The 22,108-nt window shown below is 38.3% G+C and overlaps 6 protein-coding genes across 6 annotated transcripts; 3 read left to right on the top strand and 3 right to left on the bottom strand.

The window, feature by feature from the left end:
- Window positions 1-186: 186 nt before the first annotated feature.
- LOC104744547 (histone-lysine N-methyltransferase SUVR4-like) lies at window positions 187-3,721 on the bottom strand. The gene is made up of 8 exons (XM_010465615.3): window positions 3,386-3,721; window positions 2,005-2,938; window positions 1,628-1,890; window positions 1,474-1,540; window positions 1,319-1,369; window positions 921-1,014; window positions 632-685; window positions 187-496 (listed from the first exon to the last, which is right to left on the bottom strand). Exons 2-8 carry the CDS (start codon window positions 2,908-2,910, stop codon window positions 465-467), a joined length of 1,467 nt encoding a protein of 488 aa, XP_010463917.1. The 5' UTR covers window positions 2,911-2,938; window positions 3,386-3,721; the 3' UTR covers window positions 187-464.
- A 372-nt stretch (window positions 3,722-4,093) lies between these two features.
- LOC104747999 (DEAD-box ATP-dependent RNA helicase 10-like) lies at window positions 4,094-7,125 on the bottom strand. The gene is made up of 13 exons (XM_010469695.3): window positions 6,875-7,125; window positions 6,508-6,667; window positions 6,344-6,413; window positions 6,188-6,250; window positions 6,011-6,085; window positions 5,808-5,927; window positions 5,658-5,699; window positions 5,486-5,560; window positions 5,146-5,292; window positions 4,922-5,059; window positions 4,723-4,834; window positions 4,548-4,636; window positions 4,094-4,446 (listed from the first exon to the last, which is right to left on the bottom strand). Exons 1-13 carry the CDS (start codon window positions 7,008-7,010, stop codon window positions 4,315-4,317), a joined length of 1,359 nt encoding a protein of 452 aa, XP_010467997.1. The 5' UTR covers window positions 7,011-7,125; the 3' UTR covers window positions 4,094-4,314.
- A 747-nt stretch (window positions 7,126-7,872) lies between these two features.
- LOC104744546 (plasmodesmata-located protein 4) lies at window positions 7,873-9,420 on the bottom strand. Its single transcript, XM_010465614.3, has 4 exons — window positions 8,892-9,420; window positions 8,433-8,807; window positions 8,208-8,330; window positions 7,873-8,120 (listed from the first exon to the last, which is right to left on the bottom strand). Exons 1-4 carry the CDS (start codon window positions 9,355-9,357, stop codon window positions 8,113-8,115), a joined length of 972 nt encoding a protein of 323 aa, XP_010463916.1. The 5' UTR covers window positions 9,358-9,420; the 3' UTR covers window positions 7,873-8,112.
- A 980-nt stretch (window positions 9,421-10,400) lies between these two features.
- Window positions 10,401-11,918, top strand: LOC104744544 (uncharacterized). Its single transcript, XM_010465613.2, has one exon. It carries the CDS (start codon window positions 10,592-10,594, stop codon window positions 11,768-11,770), a length of 1,179 nt encoding a protein of 392 aa, XP_010463915.1. The 5' UTR covers window positions 10,401-10,591; the 3' UTR covers window positions 11,771-11,918.
- A 142-nt stretch (window positions 11,919-12,060) lies between these two features.
- LOC104744543 (hypothetical protein At1g04090) lies at window positions 12,061-15,170 on the top strand. Its single transcript, XM_010465612.3, has 2 exons — window positions 12,061-12,610; window positions 13,423-15,170. Exons 1-2 carry the CDS (start codon window positions 12,499-12,501, stop codon window positions 15,018-15,020), a joined length of 1,710 nt encoding a protein of 569 aa, XP_010463914.2. The 5' UTR covers window positions 12,061-12,498; the 3' UTR covers window positions 15,021-15,170.
- Window positions 15,171-15,299: 129 nt separating this feature from the next.
- LOC104744542 (putative inactive ATP-dependent zinc metalloprotease FTSHI 5, chloroplastic) lies at window positions 15,300-22,060 on the top strand. The gene is made up of 16 exons (XM_087489058.1): window positions 15,300-16,507; window positions 16,865-17,336; window positions 17,820-18,020; window positions 18,111-18,404; window positions 18,480-18,749; window positions 18,914-19,135; window positions 19,213-19,386; window positions 19,490-19,611; window positions 19,792-19,993; window positions 20,157-20,285; window positions 20,381-20,869; window positions 20,959-21,033; window positions 21,211-21,270; window positions 21,430-21,537; window positions 21,638-21,718; window positions 21,843-22,060. The coding sequence occupies exons 1-16, from the start codon at window positions 15,507-15,509 to the stop codon at window positions 21,909-21,911; spliced, it is 3,969 nt and encodes a 1,322-aa protein (XP_087345184.1). The 5' UTR covers window positions 15,300-15,506; the 3' UTR covers window positions 21,912-22,060.
- Window positions 22,061-22,108: the final 48 nt, after the last annotated feature.

The following is a 22,108-nucleotide window of genomic DNA, read 5'->3' as shown; positions in this document are numbered from 1 at the left end:
ATCTTTTGTCTCTAGAACGACTTGTTTAGTTTAAATATTATAGTTTGGTTTAACACTAGAAAATTTTGATACGGGTCGGGTCAACTACTCTTTTCTTAGCTACGTACAGCTGAATCTGAATTTACCAATGATGGGGCACCTTTTTGATCCAGAGTCTTTTACGCTCTATCTACTAGACGAAGACCCTTTTATAAAATCCATAACCGTGTTGTTTGGTTTATTTATTTTACCTTTGCAGTGAAAACAATTGAAAAAGAAGGGAACAGAACTAAGTCACTAACAGTAAGTTACTTTGGTTGGGCAAACATATAACACTGTAACCTAAAGAAGGGAATTGTAAAGATAGAAAAATCTGCGACCATAAAAATTATGTCGTCATCAAGTTGAATCCAGCATTGCTCAAGATGGATCCAAGTGTTTTGCTCGTGGGTCAAGTTTCCTTCAATGTCTAATAATGATCAGTCTCACTTGCGCTTAAACGCCACCACTTTGGAACCTGCATTTTAAGAGAAAACACTCAACGACTGAATCATTCACTTCAAAGAAACCATAACGGATCAAAAGTTTATGCAGTGATTATTGATGCTATTCGTCTGAAGATTACTACATCATATTAGACATTCTTTCTCACCTGATTGTTTTTTAGTAGGAACAATCTTTCTTCTTTCTAACTTGCCTTGAGATCCTGACATATCACCGGAATTGCAAAATTAGCCAACGATTCTATTTTTTGTTGAAGCTTTTTCTTTTGTTGGAACCATTTCTATGAACCAATGTACTTTGCCAAATAATTATTTTGGCTTGGATCTCATACAAAACCACACAAGTTCTAACGTAGAATGTGTAAGCAAACCAAGGAAGCAAGCCAGCAGTAAGTCACAAGGTTTGAACAACAAAAACATTGTGCAAAAATAACTCACCTTTTGTTTTTTTGTCTCTGCATGATTCGCTTCCGCAACAACATCGAAATGCCTTTATTGGATGACTTTTATCATTGAAGTCTATCATGTAATCCTGCAATTAAAAACACGGGTTATTTGAAGTGAGTATGTATGTGTATAATTCAAGAGTGAATAACATTATGGTAAGGGTGGAAAGACGTGTCCGGTCCATCTCTGTTCATGGAGCCATCTACAAACACCACAGGTAACTAGGATGGCAAAATTATCAACATGCTCTTATGAAATTTATGGCTTTAGTGCAATATGGACAGTTAAGAGCGCAAAACTTCTTTAGCCATGTGAGTATTTGTAAGTTATAGCTATGTGTTCAATACAGAGAAGTTGAAACGAAAGGTTAGCTTAATCCTGGTGCTTACCCATGTCAACTCATCCATGGCCTTCACATCTCGTAGGGTAAAAAAGGCAATCTGCGCATTATCAAACCCAGAATTTTCTTAAACTCACTAAAAAATACTTTCACAATCAGTGCTTTCAAGAAGATCAGGTTAGAGTGGAGAAACCAGATACTTACATGATAATAATGTCTGTCAGGAGTCTCTATTTCTACCGGAATATCAATCATGTTTGCATCCTCGCATCTGCATCAACAATAAAGTTCATAAGAACCATAAGCTTTTAAGGGAAGCACCAAAAACCATAGCAAATTAAGCGTTGATTGATGATACCTGTGGTTGATAAACCTTGCGACATTTCCACAGATTGTGGCATCCAGGCAGAGAGCTTCTTCATCTTTAAGTTCCTTTTCAGAACCCCAGTCTGCATCCAGAGTTACAGGATATGTATGCCGCTCACCACTAGATCTTATATTCCGGTCGTATAACTCCGTGTTGGTCAATATTTCACCAATGTATTCACAGACAAAGGTTCCTTTTGGCAAGTCTTGCAGTGTTCTAAGACCCCATCCTTTCCCTTCTTGCGTAAAGTAAACCTGAAACATATATTTTGCTTGTCACATGAGGAAGCCAGCCATCAAGACAAGAAGCCATATAGAAGACTAATCCAAATAGTATGGTCAACATATAAGATCCAATGTAACTGTTACCTGCAGTTTGCAACTTATCCCTCTCTGTACTACTCGATTTCCACAGTGCATAGCACATCCACACTTTCTCCAGCATTCTTTAATGAACTTCCGGATTAGGTGACCATCACATTTTCCATACGTGCCCTTATCGTGGTCTCTCTCCAAAGGGCAGTCTTTGCAGTAAACTTTATGAAACCTATCTGGTTCCTTTTTCATCTTCAAACAGGTGTCCAGAAAATTCTCCTTTAGCAACCCTTCATTGGTATAAGCAAATTCTCCACTGGTTTCACGAGCACAAGCACATGGAAGTTCAGCAGAAAGACAGTCGCCTTTGCAGTTGGCACAGCAATCTTCATCAGAAATACGAGCCAGAGACACGTGGACATAAGCACTTTGGTATACAATGCTATGAGGGATGTAAGTAAACTTTGGCGCATCCTCGCTTCCAACATCATCGACAAGAGATATTTCAACGCTCTCAGAACCTTTGGTGATGTCAGAAATTCTGTTTCTATATTTCCTCTTGCGATCACCATTATTATTGTTCTGGACTACCTGAACGGAGGAACCTGAGACTGCAGAACGGGTTTCGTAAGATTTTTTCAGAGAAACAGGAGAGTCAATGACCTTAGGATTCTTCCCTCTATCACCATTGGATGAACCTTCACTTAGCTTGTTGTTTCCTCTATCACCATTGGATGAACCTTCAGATAGCTTCTTCTTGTCTTCGTCAACAGAAAGAACAGCGTCGATGAGTGCAGAATAGTTATCCAATTTAACTAATGACCAACTTCCACCAACCTCTTCTAGGAGTTTCATAAGCACTGGCATTGTCTTTTCATCAGGAATAGACAATTCCCTTGTTTTCTCTAAAGCTTTGCGTACCTTCTCGTCGTTCTCAGTGAGCATCATTGGTTGTTCCATATCAAGATCAGGTCTTCCTATACGGAACCTGCAAGATTTACACATCAATGCAGATCACCAAAACCTAATAAGACACATCAATGCAGCAGCTCTTAAGATAAAAAAAAGGAAACAGATCAAATTTATGCTTTGATTTTATATAGTCATATCCTTGAAGAACTGAATCATGACTGTGAATTGCGAAGAAACCCATACCTTTATCAGCAAAATCACACCAATAGAAATAAAACCCTAAAAACTGGTTATGCCCGTTCGAAGTAGAAACAAATGGCGAATTCAGAATCTGATTCCGACATTTTCAAAGTTTACAAGCACTAAACAGTTATCAAAACTCACAAAAACAGAGATATCTAGAAGAAAAAAAACCCAAAATTCGCGGAGTAGAGAAACCCACATTGAACAATTAAGGGAATATAAAGAGTATAATAAGACGAGTGAAATGCGTGAAGAGAAAAACGTAACAGAAAAAACAAACCTCAGTGTGGTGAGAGACTATAACGAAGTCGGAGGAGGAAGCTTCTTCTGGAATTGAGCCGCCGCCGGCTAAAGCACAAGACCAGAATTTGAGGAAGACGGCGAATGAATGATTTGGTTGAGAATGTGCATGCACAAAAAGAGCTCCTCCAACTTTTAGGATTAGAAAATTAAATTATAAAATAAACAGATCCATCCATTTAAAAACCCCAAAGACACTTTTCTTTTCTACTCTGTATATCTCACTGCTGCGTGTGGTGACTGGTGAGAGAGAGAGTAAATTATTTGTCTATAGCTTTTTTTTTTTTTTTGTTTGACAGATCTTATTTCCAGATTTGAAAAAGATAAGGAGTGATACTGTTTTCTATTTTTGTCCTAGGTCCATTAAATAGGCCCATTGACTAAAATGGCATACATAATATCAAATTAAGTACATGATGAAGAAATCAAGTTATAACCAAAAATGTGACACATACTATAAATTAATCGATAGTTGAAGAATATCTTAACGAACTGAACCTTAAAGTTATGCAAAAGACTTTTTACCATTATAGCTTTCTTCAAGTGGGCCGCCAAAGTATTATGTATATCACCATTATGTTTGCTTATCAATATATGACTCGCAGTAGTAACAACATCAAATCTGCGTTGGTCAAAGTATAGGATACCGATACATTATTAAAAAAAAACCGACATTTCACAAAACCGGTGTCAAACTAAATTTTTTTTTTTTTTTTTTTTTTGACAACGGTGTCAAACTAAATTGATAGTATAATTTAAGTCTTCAAGAAACAAAGCAAAAAAAAAAAAAAAAAAAAAAAAATACAAATTACGAGTACAAAATTGATTAAAATTTTCCCAAGTTCATATGGGAAACTTGAATTCAAAACTTTGGTGAGTTACTGGAAAACAAAAGAAACAGAGCCATTTTTATCGTCTGAACTTCTTAAAAGATTTCTTGTAATTGCCCCCTCTGTTACCTCCCAAGAACCTCTCACTCTCTTCATCATCATCATCATCTTCTCCCCTTCTCTTCTTCCAACCTCCTGATTCTTTCATGTCCTATATAACATAAATTGCCACAAAAACACATTACCTCTATTATTAAATTCAAGTTACATATGTAGTAGTAAAAGTGCTAGCTGATGAGTAAGTAGATATACCATTGCAGATAAACTTTTGGCTTCTTGAACTCTCACCAACAATGAATAAACTTCGTCTTCCTCAACAGGATATAGTGGTAGCTCTTTCCCTGAGCATCGAAACATAGTCAAAATGTTTGTATCCCATGAGAGAATCAAAATAATAAAAATGTATCTTGCAAGTTATTTTACTTACCCATGAGTTTTTCTATTTGTAGATACCATTCGATCTGATACTGGGTTACAAATGATATCCCGACACCAGAACGTCCAGCACGAGCGGTTCTTCCCACTCTATGGATGTAATCCTATGAACCAAACAGTACTGTGTAATCTCAATATTCTTGAGAAACAAGAAAGAAAGTAAAAAAAAATCACGTAAGAAAAGGGCTAACCTTTGAATTTGTGGGAATGTCATAGTTGATAACCATATCAACTGATGGGATATCGAGCCCTCTACTAGCCACATCGGTACAAACCAAGATATTACATACCCCTGCTTTGAACATATTCAAAGCTCCCAGTCTCTTTGACTGTGAATATTTCAAAAAAAAAGAAATATGAGAAAACAAAATTCGAGAAATGTTTAGAAATAGGACTACTGCATCTATCATTTTACCTGAGTCATTTGACCACTGATAGGAATGGCTCTAAAACCAAGGCTCCGAAGCACCAAAGCCAAAACACGAGTACCATGGCATGTTTGTGTGAAAATCATTGATGTTGATCCAGGCATTTCACTTAGAATGTATACAAGATAGCAATCCTGTTATAAAGTGAATAAATAAGCTAATTATAGTTGGAAGAAGATAAAACCTCTTATCATAAGAGTCTTATGTGTTTGCGATTGATGTTTTGACATTTTCACTATTATTATTAAGAGGTTTTAGGAACAAAAATAAATCTCAAAACATCAATCTATGAGTATTTTACTAAGCTCTGTGATGCAAATAGGATACCTTGAAGTCCCCGGGAACAAACAGATACCACTGCTTAAGAGTATCGACTGTGGAATATTTGGAGGCAGCTTCAATCTGGAGGAAAGCAACGAACAGACAACTGTTAAAACCCCCAACTATGATAGCTGTGACAAACAAATAAACAAAATCAAGTCATTTCGTGTTTCCATACCTTCACAGGATTCCTCAAACATGCCCTTTGAAGTTTTCGAACCTATATAGAAAGGACAAAACAAATTCAGAGACTTTAAATAATCAATGGTTCCTTTAGATCATCCACTCCAAAGATAGAGAGAAAGTCTGATCCATCAAAACCACAAACCTTTGTAGTCATAGTCGCTGAAAAAAGAAATGTTTTACGTTCACGAGGGATCTCTTCCAAAATCTGGTTAAGAGATTTCTCAAAATCTTCATTCAGCAGCCTATCTGCTTCATCAAGAACCTGTTGAACAATGTGAAGTAAATAACAAATTGATACGATCTAAGAAATCGAAAAAGACCAATAAAGATAAGGCATTAGTATACCAGATATTTCAAAGATTTCAGAGAAAATCCTTTTGTGCCAGACATATGATCCCAGAGACGACCAGGTGTTGCAACCTAAAGACACAACATACCATCATAGTTAGTTACTAGATTCATACTTATGATAAGTGCGTTTACTCAAACAAATGACCATAAGATTAGAACAAGAAAACGTACAATAATATGAGGCCGTTTCCCAAGAGCAATAGTTTGTTGCATCTTGTCTATACCTCCAACAAGCTGAAATTAAACGACGTATTATTTAGTTGTAAACCTATTCAACTATTGTGGTAACAGGAAGATTTTAAATTTATGGTTAAAACATGAGCTTACCACAGCACACCTAAGACTTATATCAGCTCCTAAAGCTTTAAACTGCTCAGCAATCTGGATTGCAAGCTCTCTGGAGAGGAAGGAACACAGAAAAATTAAAAAATCAAATCCAATAAGAATGAGCAAACAAAGTAAGTAAGCGCTAGAAGAAAGTAGTATCATACCGAGTAGGAGATAAAACACAAGCGAAGAAGGCAGGATCAGGTCTACGTCCTTTCTTAGGCTCAGAATCATAAACATACTCAAGAAGTGCTTGCAATATAGGAATCGCAAAGGCTCCAGTTTTACCCGAACCAGTTTGCGCGAGTCCAATAACATCTTTCCCTGAACGAACAGAGACATTAAATAAACATCAGATTCAATTACTTGCATGATATATTAAACCCTAATAATCACAAAAATTCAAATCTCGGAAAGACATAAACACAGAACTAGGAACCTCAAAACAATAAAACATCAATGAGCAGGAATCATCATCACAAAGTATTAAACAGATAAAAAAGAGTGTAACCGCACAAAGGCCTTAATTACCTTCAAGAGCATAGGGAAGGGCTTCGGCTTGAATTTTGGAAGGGTTCTTCCATCCCAATCTCTCACAAGCTTTCACAAGCTCCTCACGCACACCAAGTTCTGCAAATGTCTTCACCACTTCGTTCTCTTCCTCCATTTTTCAATACCCACTAACGAATTCGCTATCTCCTGGACTGTAAGGGAATCAAATGGCGTTAAGAAAAAACGCGTCTTTTAAGATTTCCGGCGAGATTTAGGGCTTTAGATAAAATGATAAATGGAGCTGCGTTAGGGTATATAAATCAGAGTTGGCTGAGAAAGAATGAGACCAAAAAAAAAAAAAGAGACGTACGGGCCACGTATGGTTTTTAATAGCCTGATTGGGCCATGTATGGGCCTTGTTTATTCTATTAACCAAACTAAACTAGAATGGATTTTGAGATTAGTAACGTTGAAACCTTTGCCAACTTCTATGTGGACTAATGAATGCCAATCAAACGACATATTGAAAGAAAAAAGAAAAAAAAAACCAAAGCTGCTTCAGTGTTGTGTTCTGATGATTTTAGATGTTTCTCTCACTCAATGCCTTGAGCTGTTCAGGTTATGCAACTTTTGCTTTTTAATATTTTTGTTCATCTGTGTGTAAGTAAAATTTATTTTTAATTGCCTTCAATCGGGTTGTTAAGCTCTCTAAACCAGGTTTGCTTTTTACATTTTTTGATATCATTTGGTCACTTCACCACCATCGTTGTTGCTTGTTAGCAATATATAGGAATCCTGGTTTGGTCTAACTTCCTTTTTACTCATCACCAAGCATATTTGTGATGGACTTATTCGAATTCGATTTTGGGCCATTTCCCCCTCTTGAAATTTTCAGGAACAATTGTTTTCCTTTATCCATTTCAGCTACATATGTTGAAGCACTCACAAGATTTTTATTAGACATGTATCATATATTTATGCATGTGTTCAAGATTCAATGCTTTCTAGTGCCGGAAGATGTAGAAGAGGGATCTGTATAAAATAGAGACTAAACTTTGATTTGTAGGGGTGTATGGTTTAGTCACCCATCGATTGGTGTGGTTTAGACTAAAATACAAGACTGATGAATACGTCAAGCAAAAGGAAAACAAGTTGTCTGATTTGGTCAATGATGATTTTGTATCTCGTATCAGAATCACTAGATGTAATTAATACTTGTGTGGAGCTGTCCAAAATTAACTAAACCCTTACACATCTCTATGATGTAAACCCTCTCTTCAACAATCTGCAATAGGAATAGCAAAATAGATTATTTCCTTTCAAATCAAGTTTTTATAGAGTCTCTATTGAAATTTAACAAATGATAACGTACCATCTCCTTTTTTACGCAAGCTCTTTAAGAACATAAAAAAGATAGCAACAAGGACCAATGCCGCTACTCCTCCTACAACTATAGCCAACGACTTCCCCGTGTTTACTTTTGAACCTTCTTCTTCTACCAAAAGGAAACCAAACAAAAAGAAAAAAGAAAATGGCAACTCAACTCAAGTGCATCATCAACTGATTTGAATTGGTTTTGGTTTAATCGTATACGTACCGTGGTATGAATTATCGGGAACATCATGCGGGTGGTATGTATACCCGACGTAGCACCCTTCTAAGTATATCTGACCCGCGATGGACCACTGACACTCTTCTGCCGCTGCAGCAGCCGCGGCACTGACGCACTCACCGCAATCGCAAGCTTCAACGTGGCCATCACATTGAGCCACAACGTGGAGGAGTTTGAAACTATCCTCAAAGAACCCGTGCCCGTCAACTACTCCTGTTTCAGCTGCAGCGAGTGCCTCTCTCTTCAACTCTTCGAATCCGACAAACGTCTCCGCCGTTGCTCCATCACATATCTTGTGGAGAAGACCGTGTTTGGGGGTTTCGAATAACTTGTGGTTGTTGTGATGATTCCTAGCTCCTTCTGAACACAACAACAACAACAAGAGAATCGTGTTGGACACAATCGGATTTTAAACTTAAGAGCTATATCAATATGTATACTTACGAGCACTAGGGGTCTCAACACGTTCAAATTCGTATATCAAGTGACATCCTCGGAGATGAACACGAGCTGAAGTAGCATTTCCACACAGTCTAGAAGAAATGTCACGAAGAACATTAACACACCTATGGCATATCTCACTCGGATAATCTTCTCTGCACTGGAACCATCCAGAGACGGCGTGCTCTTCGTTACCAACTAGAGTCTTGTAAAACTTAGATCGAGAGGATTCGGATTCGAGTTTGCGTAAGAAAGAAGAAAGGGCTTGTGCACGGAGAAGGAGATTCTTATTCGAGTAATCTGAATATTTTGTTGCTGTTTTTTGAAGGATGTTGGCGTCCAATGAGTCGCATTGTTTGAAAACTAGAGTGTCGTAATCCAATTGGGAAGTGTTGATGAGAGAGGGAAGAGACAGGATTATGATTAGTGCTAGGATTGGTGTGAGAAGAGAGATCAAGTGGACAACCATGGTTGAGACTTGAGACAAAATCTACAGGGAAGAGAGATAGATTATTAATAATATCTTGGTGAATGGAGATGGAAGTTGTGGTAGATTAGATTTTATCTACGTATGTCTACTTGTCTACATATATGTTTATAATTTGGTTGTGACTTAGATGGTCAAGCGCACGTGCTAAGGTATCTCTCTCGATCTTTTCTTCTTTTGTTGGTGTGATCATAGCCATTAGATATTATAATGAAAACAATAATATTTTCAATTTGTCTCGGGTTGTTTAACAAATTTTGTACTGATTAACGGTCGCCATAGTATTAACAATATGTGGATTTGGCTGATCCAAAAAATGTTTAAAATCACACCAACAAGAAGAAAAGATCGTCACAACCATACGTTTTATTTGTTCACAACATCACATGTAAATACATACACTGAATTCATCCATTAGGAAATCCACAAACCATTTCCATGAACCTAATGCATATAATTCATAATCTGATATCAAAAAGTTAGCCTAGCCGACTATATACGTTGAGTAAAGTATATATTATTTTTTCTTTATCTTATCAAACCTCCTCCTAACTTTAAAATATCCACCGGCGCTTTAGATTATCCTATCAACCCTCTCATTATTCTAACCAACCCTATTCGCATATATCTACGAAAAATTTGAAATTATACAAAGAAAATATAAAGAACTTCCTACCCAAAAATATAAATGAAAATATAAAGATCAACAAAAAGAACCAAAACAAACTCTCCTATTCTTCCGTAAATATCGTTAATTCGTTATAACAGAGTTTCAATCACTTTGACTAGATCTTTAATTTTTTTTCTTTACACCAATATACAAAAGTCAAAACTCTTAAAAAAATCAAACAAATATCTTTAGATCAAAACAGACCAAAGAAAGAGCGAGTCAAAGAAATAATGTCTGTAACCTTAAGGTCTCCAACTTTTATAACCAATTTACCGTTTGGAAAAAAAAGTCAATAAAACCAACGGTCTAGTTCTTATCATGTCTAAAAACCACAAGCTTCTTCCTTGTCTCACGCTCCTTCTTAACCTCTCCTTTTATTCTCCTTGTCAATTCTCATTCTCAACTGATCGTATAATCATTCTCACGGAGACGAGTGTGAACAAAGAAGCTTTTTTAGCTTTCTTTAATCTCCCGCTTCTTGCGAAGATTAAACGAATCCATTATAGATTCTAGAAAGAACAAGAAAAAAAAAACAAATTAATAAACATGGTTCGACTCAAGTTCGCATGTCCCGTTCTTGAAATCAATTTAATCTCAGCTCAAGATTTAGCCCCTGTTTCAAGAAACATGAAAACCTATTCCGTCGCTTGGATCAACACCGATCCTATGAGGAAACTCACAACGCGTGTTGATCAATCCAACAGAGCTAACCCTATATGGAACGAGAAGTTCGTGTTTAGGGTTAACGACAAGATCCTTGACGCTGACGCATCAGCTATCGTCATTGAGATTTACGCAGCGGCTTGGGCTAAAGACGCCCTTGTTGGTACTGTCAATGTTCTTCTTAGCGATCTTTTTGCTCCTTGGTCTGGTTTCGGTGACGGTGACGACGGTGGTGGTGGGAATAACAATATGAGGCTTGTGACGCTTCAGATCCGTCGTCCTTCCGGTAGGCTACAAGGGTTTTTACGTCTCGGCGTTGCGCTTCTTGACGGTGGTCAACGGAGTATGCCGTTATCTATAGAGGTTTTTGATGGAAGTCGAAGAGGAGACACGAATGGTACTAAAAGAGATCAAGAAGCTTCAAGGATGATGCATCGTCGTACGAATAGCGATCAAACGGATTTAACAACGTCTACGAATGATTACGGAGTTAAAACAGGGGTTGTAACCAACGGAGGAGGAGGTGGTGGTCTTGTTATTGGTGCGGATAGTATGGTGAACGGTTCGCTTTGTAGCTCTGACATTGGACCATCAGCGTCAGTGGTCGCTGCTGCGATTGCGCAAGGGCTTTACAACAGGCAAAAAACAGCGGTTGCGACGACGAATAGTAATAACAAAGAGGACGCGAGTTCGATTCTTGAAGGGAAAACAGAGGGAGTTGAGCACAGAGTCGAGCGTTGGAGAGCGGAGAAGAAAGGAGCCGTTGAAGCGGCTGGTTCAAGCGATGAGTCTAGCGGGAAAGGAGGAGCAGGGAGGAGACGTAGGAGGAGGAGAAGAAAGGAGAAACAACAACGAGGGAGGAACGGTGGAGGTGGAGGAGGAGGAGGAGAAGGTAAGAAAGGGTTGTTTTCATGTTTCGGGAACGTGTTTGGATGCGAGATATCGATAACTTGTGGTGGTGGAAGCGGCGGAGAAGGAGACAGCACGAAGAAGAGATATAACAAGAATAAAGTAGTCAATCTTAGTGCTGTAGACGAAACGTTTAGTCATTCTGCGACTTGAAAAAAGAGAGAAAAGTGTTAATATTTTGTTGTTTTTTTTTGAGAATGTGCGAAAACGTTTGATGATGATGATGATGATGATGGGTTTAAACTGTGAAATTTCAAAGTATTGAGGTGAAAACGTATGAATAAACTTTCAGTTACATTTCTTTCTCAGTAAGGCACTAATCTGAATATTTTGATACTACTGGGGTTACTACGAAAATGTTTTAAAGTTAGGGGGAAGGTATGAGACATAAAGAGAAACGCATAAAAGTAAAAAACAAACTGTGAATTTTCTGGTAAGGGACTAATATGATACTTTTATAAAAGAGGGGTTATTACGAAAAGCTTACAAAGATAGGGGGAAGAAATAAGAGCGTTTAAAAGTATAAAACAAACTTCATCATCAACCTTCTTCTCTTTGTTACGCAATTACACAACTTGCAACGCCCCTCTCTCTCTCTCTCTCTCTCTGTTCGCCGCGAATGTGTAGATAAGTTACAAGTTCTCTGTTTTAATGTTGCTCCTTTCTCTAAATTTCTCACAAATTGAGGTATAGAGAGAGGAGCACAGAGAGAGAGACGCATAGGAAACGGTGATTTTTTCCCAGTTCCCGGCGAAAAATCGGATATTTCTGTATAATCGGCGAATCTGAACTTCACCCACTTGAAATCAGCTAGTGGGTTTTGGTGGGTTTCTCTTAATTTTTCGAGATTTTGGAGAAAAAGTCTTGAATTCTGTACAAAGATGTTTGGGTGTGATTGTTTTTACTGGAGCAGAGGAGTCTCCGAGTTGGATACTGAATCGGCTGAGCCAAAGCCCTTCTCGCTTCCGTCTCCTCTTCCTTGTTGGCCAGAAGGTACAAAAAAAAAAAAAAAACTTTCTTTTACTGGAAATTTGCAATTTGCAGTTTCTTGAACATTTTGAATCATTGGATTAATAATATAAGTTGGAAAAATCAAGGTATATAAGGCTAGGTTTGGTCTAATCTAGTAATTGAGTTTGATTAGTTAGTAGTATAAGATAAGGTTAATATTTCCCGTCGGTTCTCGTCCTTGGTTAATGAGAAATGTCTTAATCTTATCGAGTTTTATATGGATTTTTCTTTTTGGAGAGGAGAATTTATATTTTGATTTATTGAAAGGGGTAGACTGAGAAGATGCTTTGGAATATTCTGCATGGGTTCACTTCCCTTTGTCTTTATCAATCTTCTTTGTTTGACTCTTCTGATACAAGGACTTGATTTCAACTTTACATCTTCTCACATGCAACTTTTAGATATACTTTTTCTTTTGCTATAGTTAGATACTTAGATGTGATTTTAGTATTGACTCGATAATGTTTTCTAATTATATAAAAAGGCTCTATCATTTAATGTCTTGAAAGCGCAGATGGATATGGTATCATGTCATTTGATGGAGTTTATCCAGTTTTGTTTCTTCAGAAGTTATGTACCAACTATCGCTTATACGCTTATAAGGGATAAAATAAGTTATGCTTGATGGAAGTCATGGAACTAAAAATCTTTGGTTGAAGTTACTACTTTTGACTTTTGAGTATTATGTTAAAGATTTCTTTCAAGTCCATTTAATCAATGAATTGTTCTATTTCTATCTATAAGTGTTGTTACTTCTTGTTGGCAAAAGTGATGTACTTTTCTGTTATTTTCAGGTAATGGTTTTGCCACGGGAATAATAAACCTAGGAGTGATCGATGTGGTGAAAATCACTAAGCTCCATAAAGTTTGGAGCTCCGATTCATCGCACGGAAAATCAAAACGTGCAACATTTTACAGAGCTGAGGAAATTCCACACGGTTTCCACTGCCTTGGTCACTATTGTCAGCCAACCGATCAGCCCTTGAGAGGTTATGTACTTGCAGCTCGGGCTAGTGAAACCATCAATGTTGATCATCTCCCGCCCCTGAAAAAGCCTGTGAGTTATTCCTTGGTTTGGAGTGCTGATTTAGAGAAAAATGGCGGTGGCTATTTCTGGCTACCTATTCCTCCGGTTGGTTACAGAGCAATGGGATTTTTTGTAACCCATCAACCAGGGAAACCTGAGACAGAGGAGGTTAGATGTGTCAGAGAGGATCTAACAGAGAGTTGTGAAACCTCTGAGATGATACTTGAGGTGGGTTCTTCCAAGAAAAAGTCGAACCGCTCTGGTTCTCCTTTTAGTGTATGGAGCACCCAACCTTGCGAGAGAGGAATGCTGTCACAAGGTGTAGCTGTTGGGTCATTCTTTTGCTGCACATATGATCTATCTTCTGATAGGACGGTCCCTGATATTGGATGCTTAAAGAATCTTGATTCGACTTTACACGCGATGCCAAATCTCAACCAGGTCCATGCTGTTATCGAACACTACGGACCAACCGTTTACTTCCATCCGGAAGAGGCTTACATGCCTTCATCCGTACAATGGTTCTTTAAAAACGGAGCTTTGTTGTACCGGTCAGGGAAATCACAAGAAGGTGAACCGATTAACTCCACAGGCTCGAACTTGCCTGTTGGAGGATGCAATGATATGGAATTCTGGATAGATCTTCCCGAAGACGAAGAAGCAAAGAGTCATCTCAAGAAAGGAAACCTTGAAAGCTCCGAGCTTTACGTTCATGTGAAACCAGCACTTGGTGGAACCTTCACCGACATTGTGATGTGGATCTTCTGCCCCTTTAATGGCCCGGCCACGCTCAAAATCGGGATATTCACGTTACCTATGAGCCGCATAGGAGAACATGTTGGTGACTGGGAACATTTCACTTTCCGTATATGCAACTTCTCTGGTGAGCTTTGGCAAATGTTCTTCTCTCAGCACAGTGGTGGTGGTTGGGTTGATGCGTCAGATATTGAGTTTGTGAAAGATAACAAACCGGCTGTGTACTCATCTAAACACGGACATGCGAGTTTCCCTCATCCAGGAATGTATCTCCAAGGCTCGTCAAAGTTCGGGATTGGAGTGAGAAATGACGTTGCGAAAAGTGACTACATTGTGGATTCTAGCCAAAGGTATGTGATTGTAGCAGCAGAATATTTAGGTAATGGAGTTGTGATGGAGCCGCGCTGGTTACAGTATATGAGAGAATGGGGTCCGAGCATTGCCTATGACTCAGGGTCTGAGATCAATAAGATCATGAATCTTCTTCCTTTGGTTGTTAGGTTCTCTTTTGAGAACATTGTCGATTTGTTTCCCATTGCTCTTTATGGAGAAGAAGGTCCTACGGGGCCAAAGGAGAAAGATAACTGGGAAGGAGATGAGATCTGTTGAAAGAAGAGAACAAGAAGGTTTAGTGGAAGATGAAGTGTTGTACTTATATGTATTTATACAGTGTACTAGTTTAGGGTTTGATCTTGGTGGTTGTATAACTTGATGATGTAAGACCGGCTGATGAGCAATATGTATGTTTTGTTGTAATTATGCTCTGTTCTCGTTCTTTAAGCATATACCAAGTACAAACCAATCCGGTTTAGTGTGTTCCCGGTATGGGACGAAATCGGTTATTGCAAAATTCGGTTTAATAGTGTGTGTAATTGAAAACTTGAACCGTTCTCTGTTCTCTTCTCTATCTCTTTCAATCTGATAAACCTCTTGACACTGCGCTCTAGTGCTTTTCACTTCCGTCGTCAGCAGCAGTGTAAAAATCCGGCGACTTTCCGGCGGAAACTTATTCAATCATATAGCAATAGTAAGGAGCTGCAATGGAGGCTATCACAAAGATATGGTGTTGAGTTTCACTTCGGCGTTAGTGCTGCGATGGATTTCATCTCCGCTTCTACCATATCTTCACCCTTTCTCACACAGTTATCTCCGCTTTCTCTGGGCTCAGGTATAGTTTCGTTAAAGCCTAGATATCGGGTCAAAAATCGAAAATTTGGGTGTAGAGAATCTAAGAAATCTAGAAAAATTGTGCCCATTAGAGGCTGTTTTGGTTTTTCCGGTGGTGTCAATGCGAGTTTTTTGAGGTCGGAAAAGTGTGAATCCGGGAGTGAATCTGTCTCGGAATCATTGAGATTATGTGGAGATGGAAACGAGCTTGTGCCATCGTCTGTGTATAACGCAAAGACGAGAGAGAGCTTATTTCAGTTTGTGTCAAAGCCTTTAGTTGACGCCTTGTTTTGTATTGCGATTGGGTTTTCGCCAGTTCGCTCTTTTCAAGCTCCAGCTTTAGCTGTGCCTTTCGTCAGTGATGTGATTTGGAGGAGAAAGAAAGAGGCAGTGAGAGAGAAAGAGGTGGTTCTGAAAACTGTTGATCATGAGTTCTCGGATTATACTCGGAGGCTGTTGGCGAGAGTCTCGGTTTTACTGAAGGTTGTTGACAAGGTTAGAAAGGAAAATGGAGATGTTGCCGAAGTGGGAACGGTTTTGGATGCAGTGAAGGTGGAGAAGGAGAAACTGCAGAAAGAGATAATGAGTGGATTGTATCGTGATATGAGGCGGTTGAGGAAGGAGAGAGATGTGTTAATGAAAAGAGCTGATGGGATTGTAGATGAGGCCCTAAGGTTGAAGAAAGAGAGTGAAAAACTGTTGATAAAAGGCGCTAGGGAGAAAGTTGAGAAATTGGAAGAGAGTGTGGATATAATGGAGACTGAGTACAACAAGATATGGGAAAGAATTGATGAGATTGACGATATCATTTTAAAGAAAGAGACAACAACATTGAGTTTTGGGGTTAGGGAGCTTATTTTCATCGAAAGAGAGTGTGTAGAGTTGGTTAAGAGCTTCAACCGAGATATGAATCGAAAAATTCCTGAAAGGTGATATCTCTAGCCTTGATTTTTGCTGAGATAATATTATTCTACCTTACCTATAGCTGAGAACTTGGTTTCCCTTTAATGAGAGATTTTTTAACATTTGATTGTGATAAACTCATCTAATTGCAAGATTTCTCTTTCCATTCCTCTTATTTGCGTGCATTTGTAGCAGCGATGATAAAAGTTGTATCTTTTACTTCTAAGATTATCAATTATCCTGTTTGTAGCTCTGCACTTAGTCTAAGTGTATCTTTTTGTTGGTTTTTTACATGTTTTTGTCATGTCTGCGCTCTCTGTTTTTCCTGTTGACATAAATGTTGTATGTTTCACTTACAAGATCAATTGATTTTCTGATTGTAGTGTTCCTGAAAGCTCCATTACAAAACTCTCGAGGTCTGAGATTAAGCAGGAATTAGTGAACGCTCAAAGAAAGCACTTGGAACAAACGATACTGCCTAATGTTTTGGAACTAGAGGAGGTTGACCCCCTTTTCGATCGTGACTCAGTGGATTTTTCTCTACGAATCAAAAAACGCCTTGAGGAATCAAAAAAGCTGCAGAGAGATCTCCAGAATCGTATCAGAAAACGTATGAAAAAGTTTGGTGAAGAAAAGCTTTTTGTTCAAAAGACTCCAGAAGGTGAAGCTGTCAAGGGATTTCCTGAAGCTGAGGTGAAATGGATGTTTGGAGAGAAGGAGGTGGTTGTTCCGAAAGCTATCCAGCTCCATCTACGGCATGGTTGGAAAAAGTGGCAGGAAGAAGCAAAAGCCGATTTGAAACAGAAACTTTTGGAAGATGTTGATTTTGGCAAACAATATATTGCGCAGAGACAGGTAACTTTATGATATGAAGTACTAGCCCACAGATATGCGGTTTGTTTAATATTGGTGGATGTTTTGCAGGGAAGGATGGAACAATGCATTATGTTTTTCATGGTAGATATATAATTAGCATGACTAACCTATAGATTTGTATTCATTGGTGATAAATACCTTAAGAATCACCTCGGTTTTGGTAGATTCTTAAGTTTAATTTTATATTGAATATGCAAATTCATGTGTTATCTTGATCTCGAGCTATTAAGTAAATCAGATTACTTGGGCAAGCAAGAAGCACTCATTTTTTGGCTGACACCATTGATTGGATCCTTTCACTGTTTAATATTCGTAGAACTGAGATGCTAGCTGTAATGCTTAAAATGAAATAGTCTTAGTTGGAACCTTGTTGAAAAGTTTATGTATATCTGTCTTGCAGAGCTTATTTGCACATTATATTGATCATTCACCAATTAGTTAATGAATTTCTAAAATCTGAAGGAACAAGTACTCCTGGATCGAGATAGAGTTGTTTCAAATACGTGGTATAACGAGGACAAAAATAGGTGGGAGATGGACCCTATGGCAGTTCCATATGCAGTTTCCAGAAAGCTGATTGACAGTGCCAGGATTAGGCATGATTATGCTATAATGTATGTTGCATTAAAAGGAGATGACAAGGAGTATTACGTTGACATTAAGGTTACCCATGTCATGGATTTTTTAGTTAAAGTTCTAATCTATTTGATGGCTTTTTAAGTTTAGGTTTTCAACTCTTGTCTGTGGTTGTAGGAATATGAGATGCTATTTGAGAAATTCGGAGGGTTTGATGCTCTGTACCTCAAAATGCTTGCTTGTGGAATTCCAACTTCTGTTCATCTGATGTGGATACCCATGTCAGAGCTAAGTCTTCAACAACAGTTTCTGTTGGTTACAAGGGTGGTTTCTCGAGTCTTTAACGCATTGAAGAAGACTCAAGTTGTATCAAATGCGAAGGATAATGCATTAAGGAGAATAAGGAATATTAACGATGACATTATGATGGCGGTCGTGTTTCCAGTTATCGAATTTATCATTCCTTACCAGGTATCACTTTATTCTCTATCTAGATATATTCCTCCTGCTTTTATTGTGTCTAAAATATTTTTATTTCTGACACAGTTACGGCTGCGTCTGGGAATGGCTTGGCCAGAAGAAATAGAACAGACTGTTGGCTCAACATGGTACTTACAATGGCAGTCTGAAGCAGAATTGAACTTCAAGTCCCGCAATACAGAAGATTTTCAGTGGTTCCTTTGGTTTCTAATTCGAAGTTCTATATATGGGTTTGTTTTGTATCATGTTTTTCGCTTTCTGAAAAGAAAGGTCCCAAGATTTCTTGGCTATGGACCCTTCCGCCGAGATCCAAACGTGCGGAAATTCTTTAGAGTGGTATGTAACTTTTCTCTCCTTTTATGCATCTCTTTCCAACACTCTCAATTTGTCGTGAGCAGTAGTATTGTAGCTAGTATTACACCGTTCATGTTTGTTGATCATTCAGGTTTCTTACACTCACAGTTGGTTACTGAAAGTCGCTTTTTTATTTCTTCTTTCAGAAATCATATTTTACTTATAGAAAAAGGAGAATCAAACAAAAGAGAAAGGCTGGAATCGACCCCATAAAAACTGCATTCGACAGAATGAAGAGAGTGAAAAATCCACCAATTCCATTAAAAAACTTTGCTAGTATTGAGTCTATGAGAGAAGAAATCAACGAGGTTGTGGCATTTTTACAAAATCCAAAGGCGTTTCAGGAGATGGGTGCCCGCGCACCTCGGGTATGTTGCTTTACGGTTCTGTATGCTTATCCTGTGGGGGCAGTGTCCAATTATAAGAATTTTTAATCACGTTGCAGGGAGTTCTTATTGTGGGTGAGAGAGGAACAGGGAAGACGTCACTGGCGCTCGCTATAGCAGCGGAAGCAAGAGTGCCTGTTGTCAATGTTGAAGCTCAAGAGTTGGAAGCTGGGCTATGGGTTGGTCAAAGTGCAGCGAATGTCAGGGAACTCTTTCAAACTGCAAGAGACTTGGTTAGCTGCTTTCCTCAGATTGTTTTGTAATTCATCATTTTTATAGATATTACATTGTCCTCATGATGTCATCTTATGCTCTGATGTATACTGTGATGACTAGGCACCCGTAATCATTTTTGTGGAGGATTTTGACCTCTTTGCTGGTGTACGCGGGAAGTTCGTACATACAAAACAGCAAGATCATGAATCGTTCATTAATCAGCTTCTTGTTGAACTTGATGGGTAATAGCTAATTTCTATGTTGGTTAACAATTAAGACCAGAATTGTAGCATTCACAGCGTTATCTCAAAGTATCGCGTTTAATGCAGTAGGGACTGGTCCAGTAGAAACTCAAGTAGCTTCTTCCTTTTTCCAGTTGACTTTTCTGATGTCATTCCATTTTATAACTTCTACTTATGCAGCTTTGAGAAACAGGATGGCGTAGTTTTGATGGCGACGACACGAAATCATAAGCAAATTGATGAGGCGTTAAGAAGGCCAGGTCGTATGGATAGAGTATTCCATCTTCAAAGTCCAACTGAAATGGAAAGGGAGAGGATTTTACACAACGCTGCAGAAGAAACCATGGACAGGGAACTCATTGATCTAGTGGATTGGCGTAAGGTAATCTTAAGCTTTGCAAAGTGGTTTATTTTCTTTTGCACCTTCAAAGTTCTGATGGTTCATTTCTATTTTGCTTGTGAGTACTATATCACGTCATATTCCTTCTTTCTTGCTCTCTCTGTAGTTCTGTTCGACTATGTTAGTTACCAATTCATGTTTACAGGTTTCGGAGAAGACAACTTTATTACGACCGATAGAACTAAAACTTGTTCCAATGGCTCTCGAAAGTAGTGCCTTCAGAAGCAAATTTCTGGACACTGACGAACTTCTGAGTTACGTTAGCTGGTTTGCGGTAAGAAATTGTCATCTTCTTCGCCTATGGTCAAGCCCGTTTTTGTTAATTTCGAAGTATGGTTTCATCAGGTGATTTTTTTCTCTTTCTGACAGACGTTTAGCCATATAGTTCCCTCATGGCTGCGGAAAACTAAAGTTGCAAAGACAATGGGCAAATTGCTTGTAAATCATCTTGGACTGAACTTAACCAAAGAAGATTTGGAGAATGTGGTTGATCTGATGGAACCATATGGACAAATAAGCAACGGAATAGAACTTTTAAGTCCTTCTGTTGCTTGGACGAGGGAGACAAAGTACCCACATGCTGTCTGGGCGGCTGGTCGTGCTCTCATTGCACTTCTAATACCAAACTTCGATGTTGTGGAAAATCTTTGGCTTGAGCCTAGTTCCTGGGAAGGAATTGGGTGTACAAAAATAACCAAGGTCACAAGTGGAGGCTCTGCAATTGGGAATACCGAATCAAGATCATATCTTGAAAAGAAGCTTGTTTTCTGCTTTGGATCTCACATTGCATCCCAAATGCTTCTTCCTCCCGGAGATGAAAATTTTCTTTCTTCTTCAGAAATAACTAAAGCGCAGGAGGTAAACTCTTTCTACTCTTTTGCAGTATGCTGTCGTCTACATGCTTAATGTTTCGTTTCTTTATGATTATTATTTGCGTCTTGCAACAGATTGCAACACGTATGGTGCTTCAATATGGCTGGGGACCCGATGACAGTCCTGCGGTATACTATGCTACTAACGCGGTAACCTTCTTTTTTATATCTGAAATTGTCTCCATTCCAAGATTAAATGTCTGATACCACTGAACCAACATGATGATTTGATCTTACATACAGTTTCCATTCATTCTGATGTCCCATCTGATCAGTTGATTGACCCTATACTTTTTTCTGTTTGGTTTATTTGATTCCATTGAGCAGGTTTCAGCTTTGAGTATGGGGAACAATCACGAGTATGAAATGGCGGATAAAGTTGAAAAGGTTCGTTTTGCTCTCTAGTTTTCCATACGTTCTTAATACATCTGCCGTGTCAGTGGTGACTCTCTAGGGAAATTTTCTATCTTCAGCTTAGCTTTTCGGTAGTTTCAAGCATTGTCCAAGGCTAAATGACCTCTCTAATACCATCTTATTCCTCTACAGATTTATGACTTAGCGTATGAAAAGGCAAAGGGAATGCTTCTTAAAAATCGCCGTGTCCTTGAGAAAATCACAGAGGAGCTACTCGAATTTGAAATCTTAACTCAGAAGGTTAAAAAATCTTTACGATGGTTGAGATCAAATTAGAATGAAGGATTTGTTCCAAACAACCTATGATCTTATCAATTTGGTTTCGTCGTATGGTTTGCAGGATCTGGACAGAATTGTACATGAGAATGGAGGGATTCGGGAGAAGGAACCCTTCTTTCTCTCAGGAACTGATTACAATGAGGCAAGTATTACGACCATCAATCCATTTTTATTAAAAGATGCATGTATTAGGAAACCTTTAACCATTTTCTGTTGATACTGCTTAGTGCTTACAGTTTTTTTTTCTCTTTTTTGTTCGTTTGCAGCCATTGTCAAGAAGTTTTCTTGATGTTGGAGATCCGCCAGAAACTGCACTTCTTAGTGCACCAACCTAAAAAGCAATTGAGATGATTCCATATTTTGATGATAGAGTTTCTTAGCATACCTTATTTATACTATTAAAACGAAATTGTTTTATATAAATAAACATATTAATTTCGTTTTGACTTATTTATTTATTTAAAATTAAATGAAAATTTAAAAAGAGATTGACTTTGTGAAGATTCTAATACTGAGGGATCGAACCAGTTAC

Source organism: Camelina sativa, chromosome 15 (assembly GCF_030686135.1).
Source record: "Camelina sativa cultivar CO46 ecotype springtype chromosome 15, ASM3068613v1".
In the NCBI taxonomy this organism is placed as follows: Eukaryota; Viridiplantae; Streptophyta; class Magnoliopsida; order Brassicales; family Brassicaceae; genus Camelina; species Camelina sativa.
The sequence above is the reverse complement of the archived record's forward strand: the minus strand, read 5'-3'. Positions and strand labels throughout refer to the sequence as shown.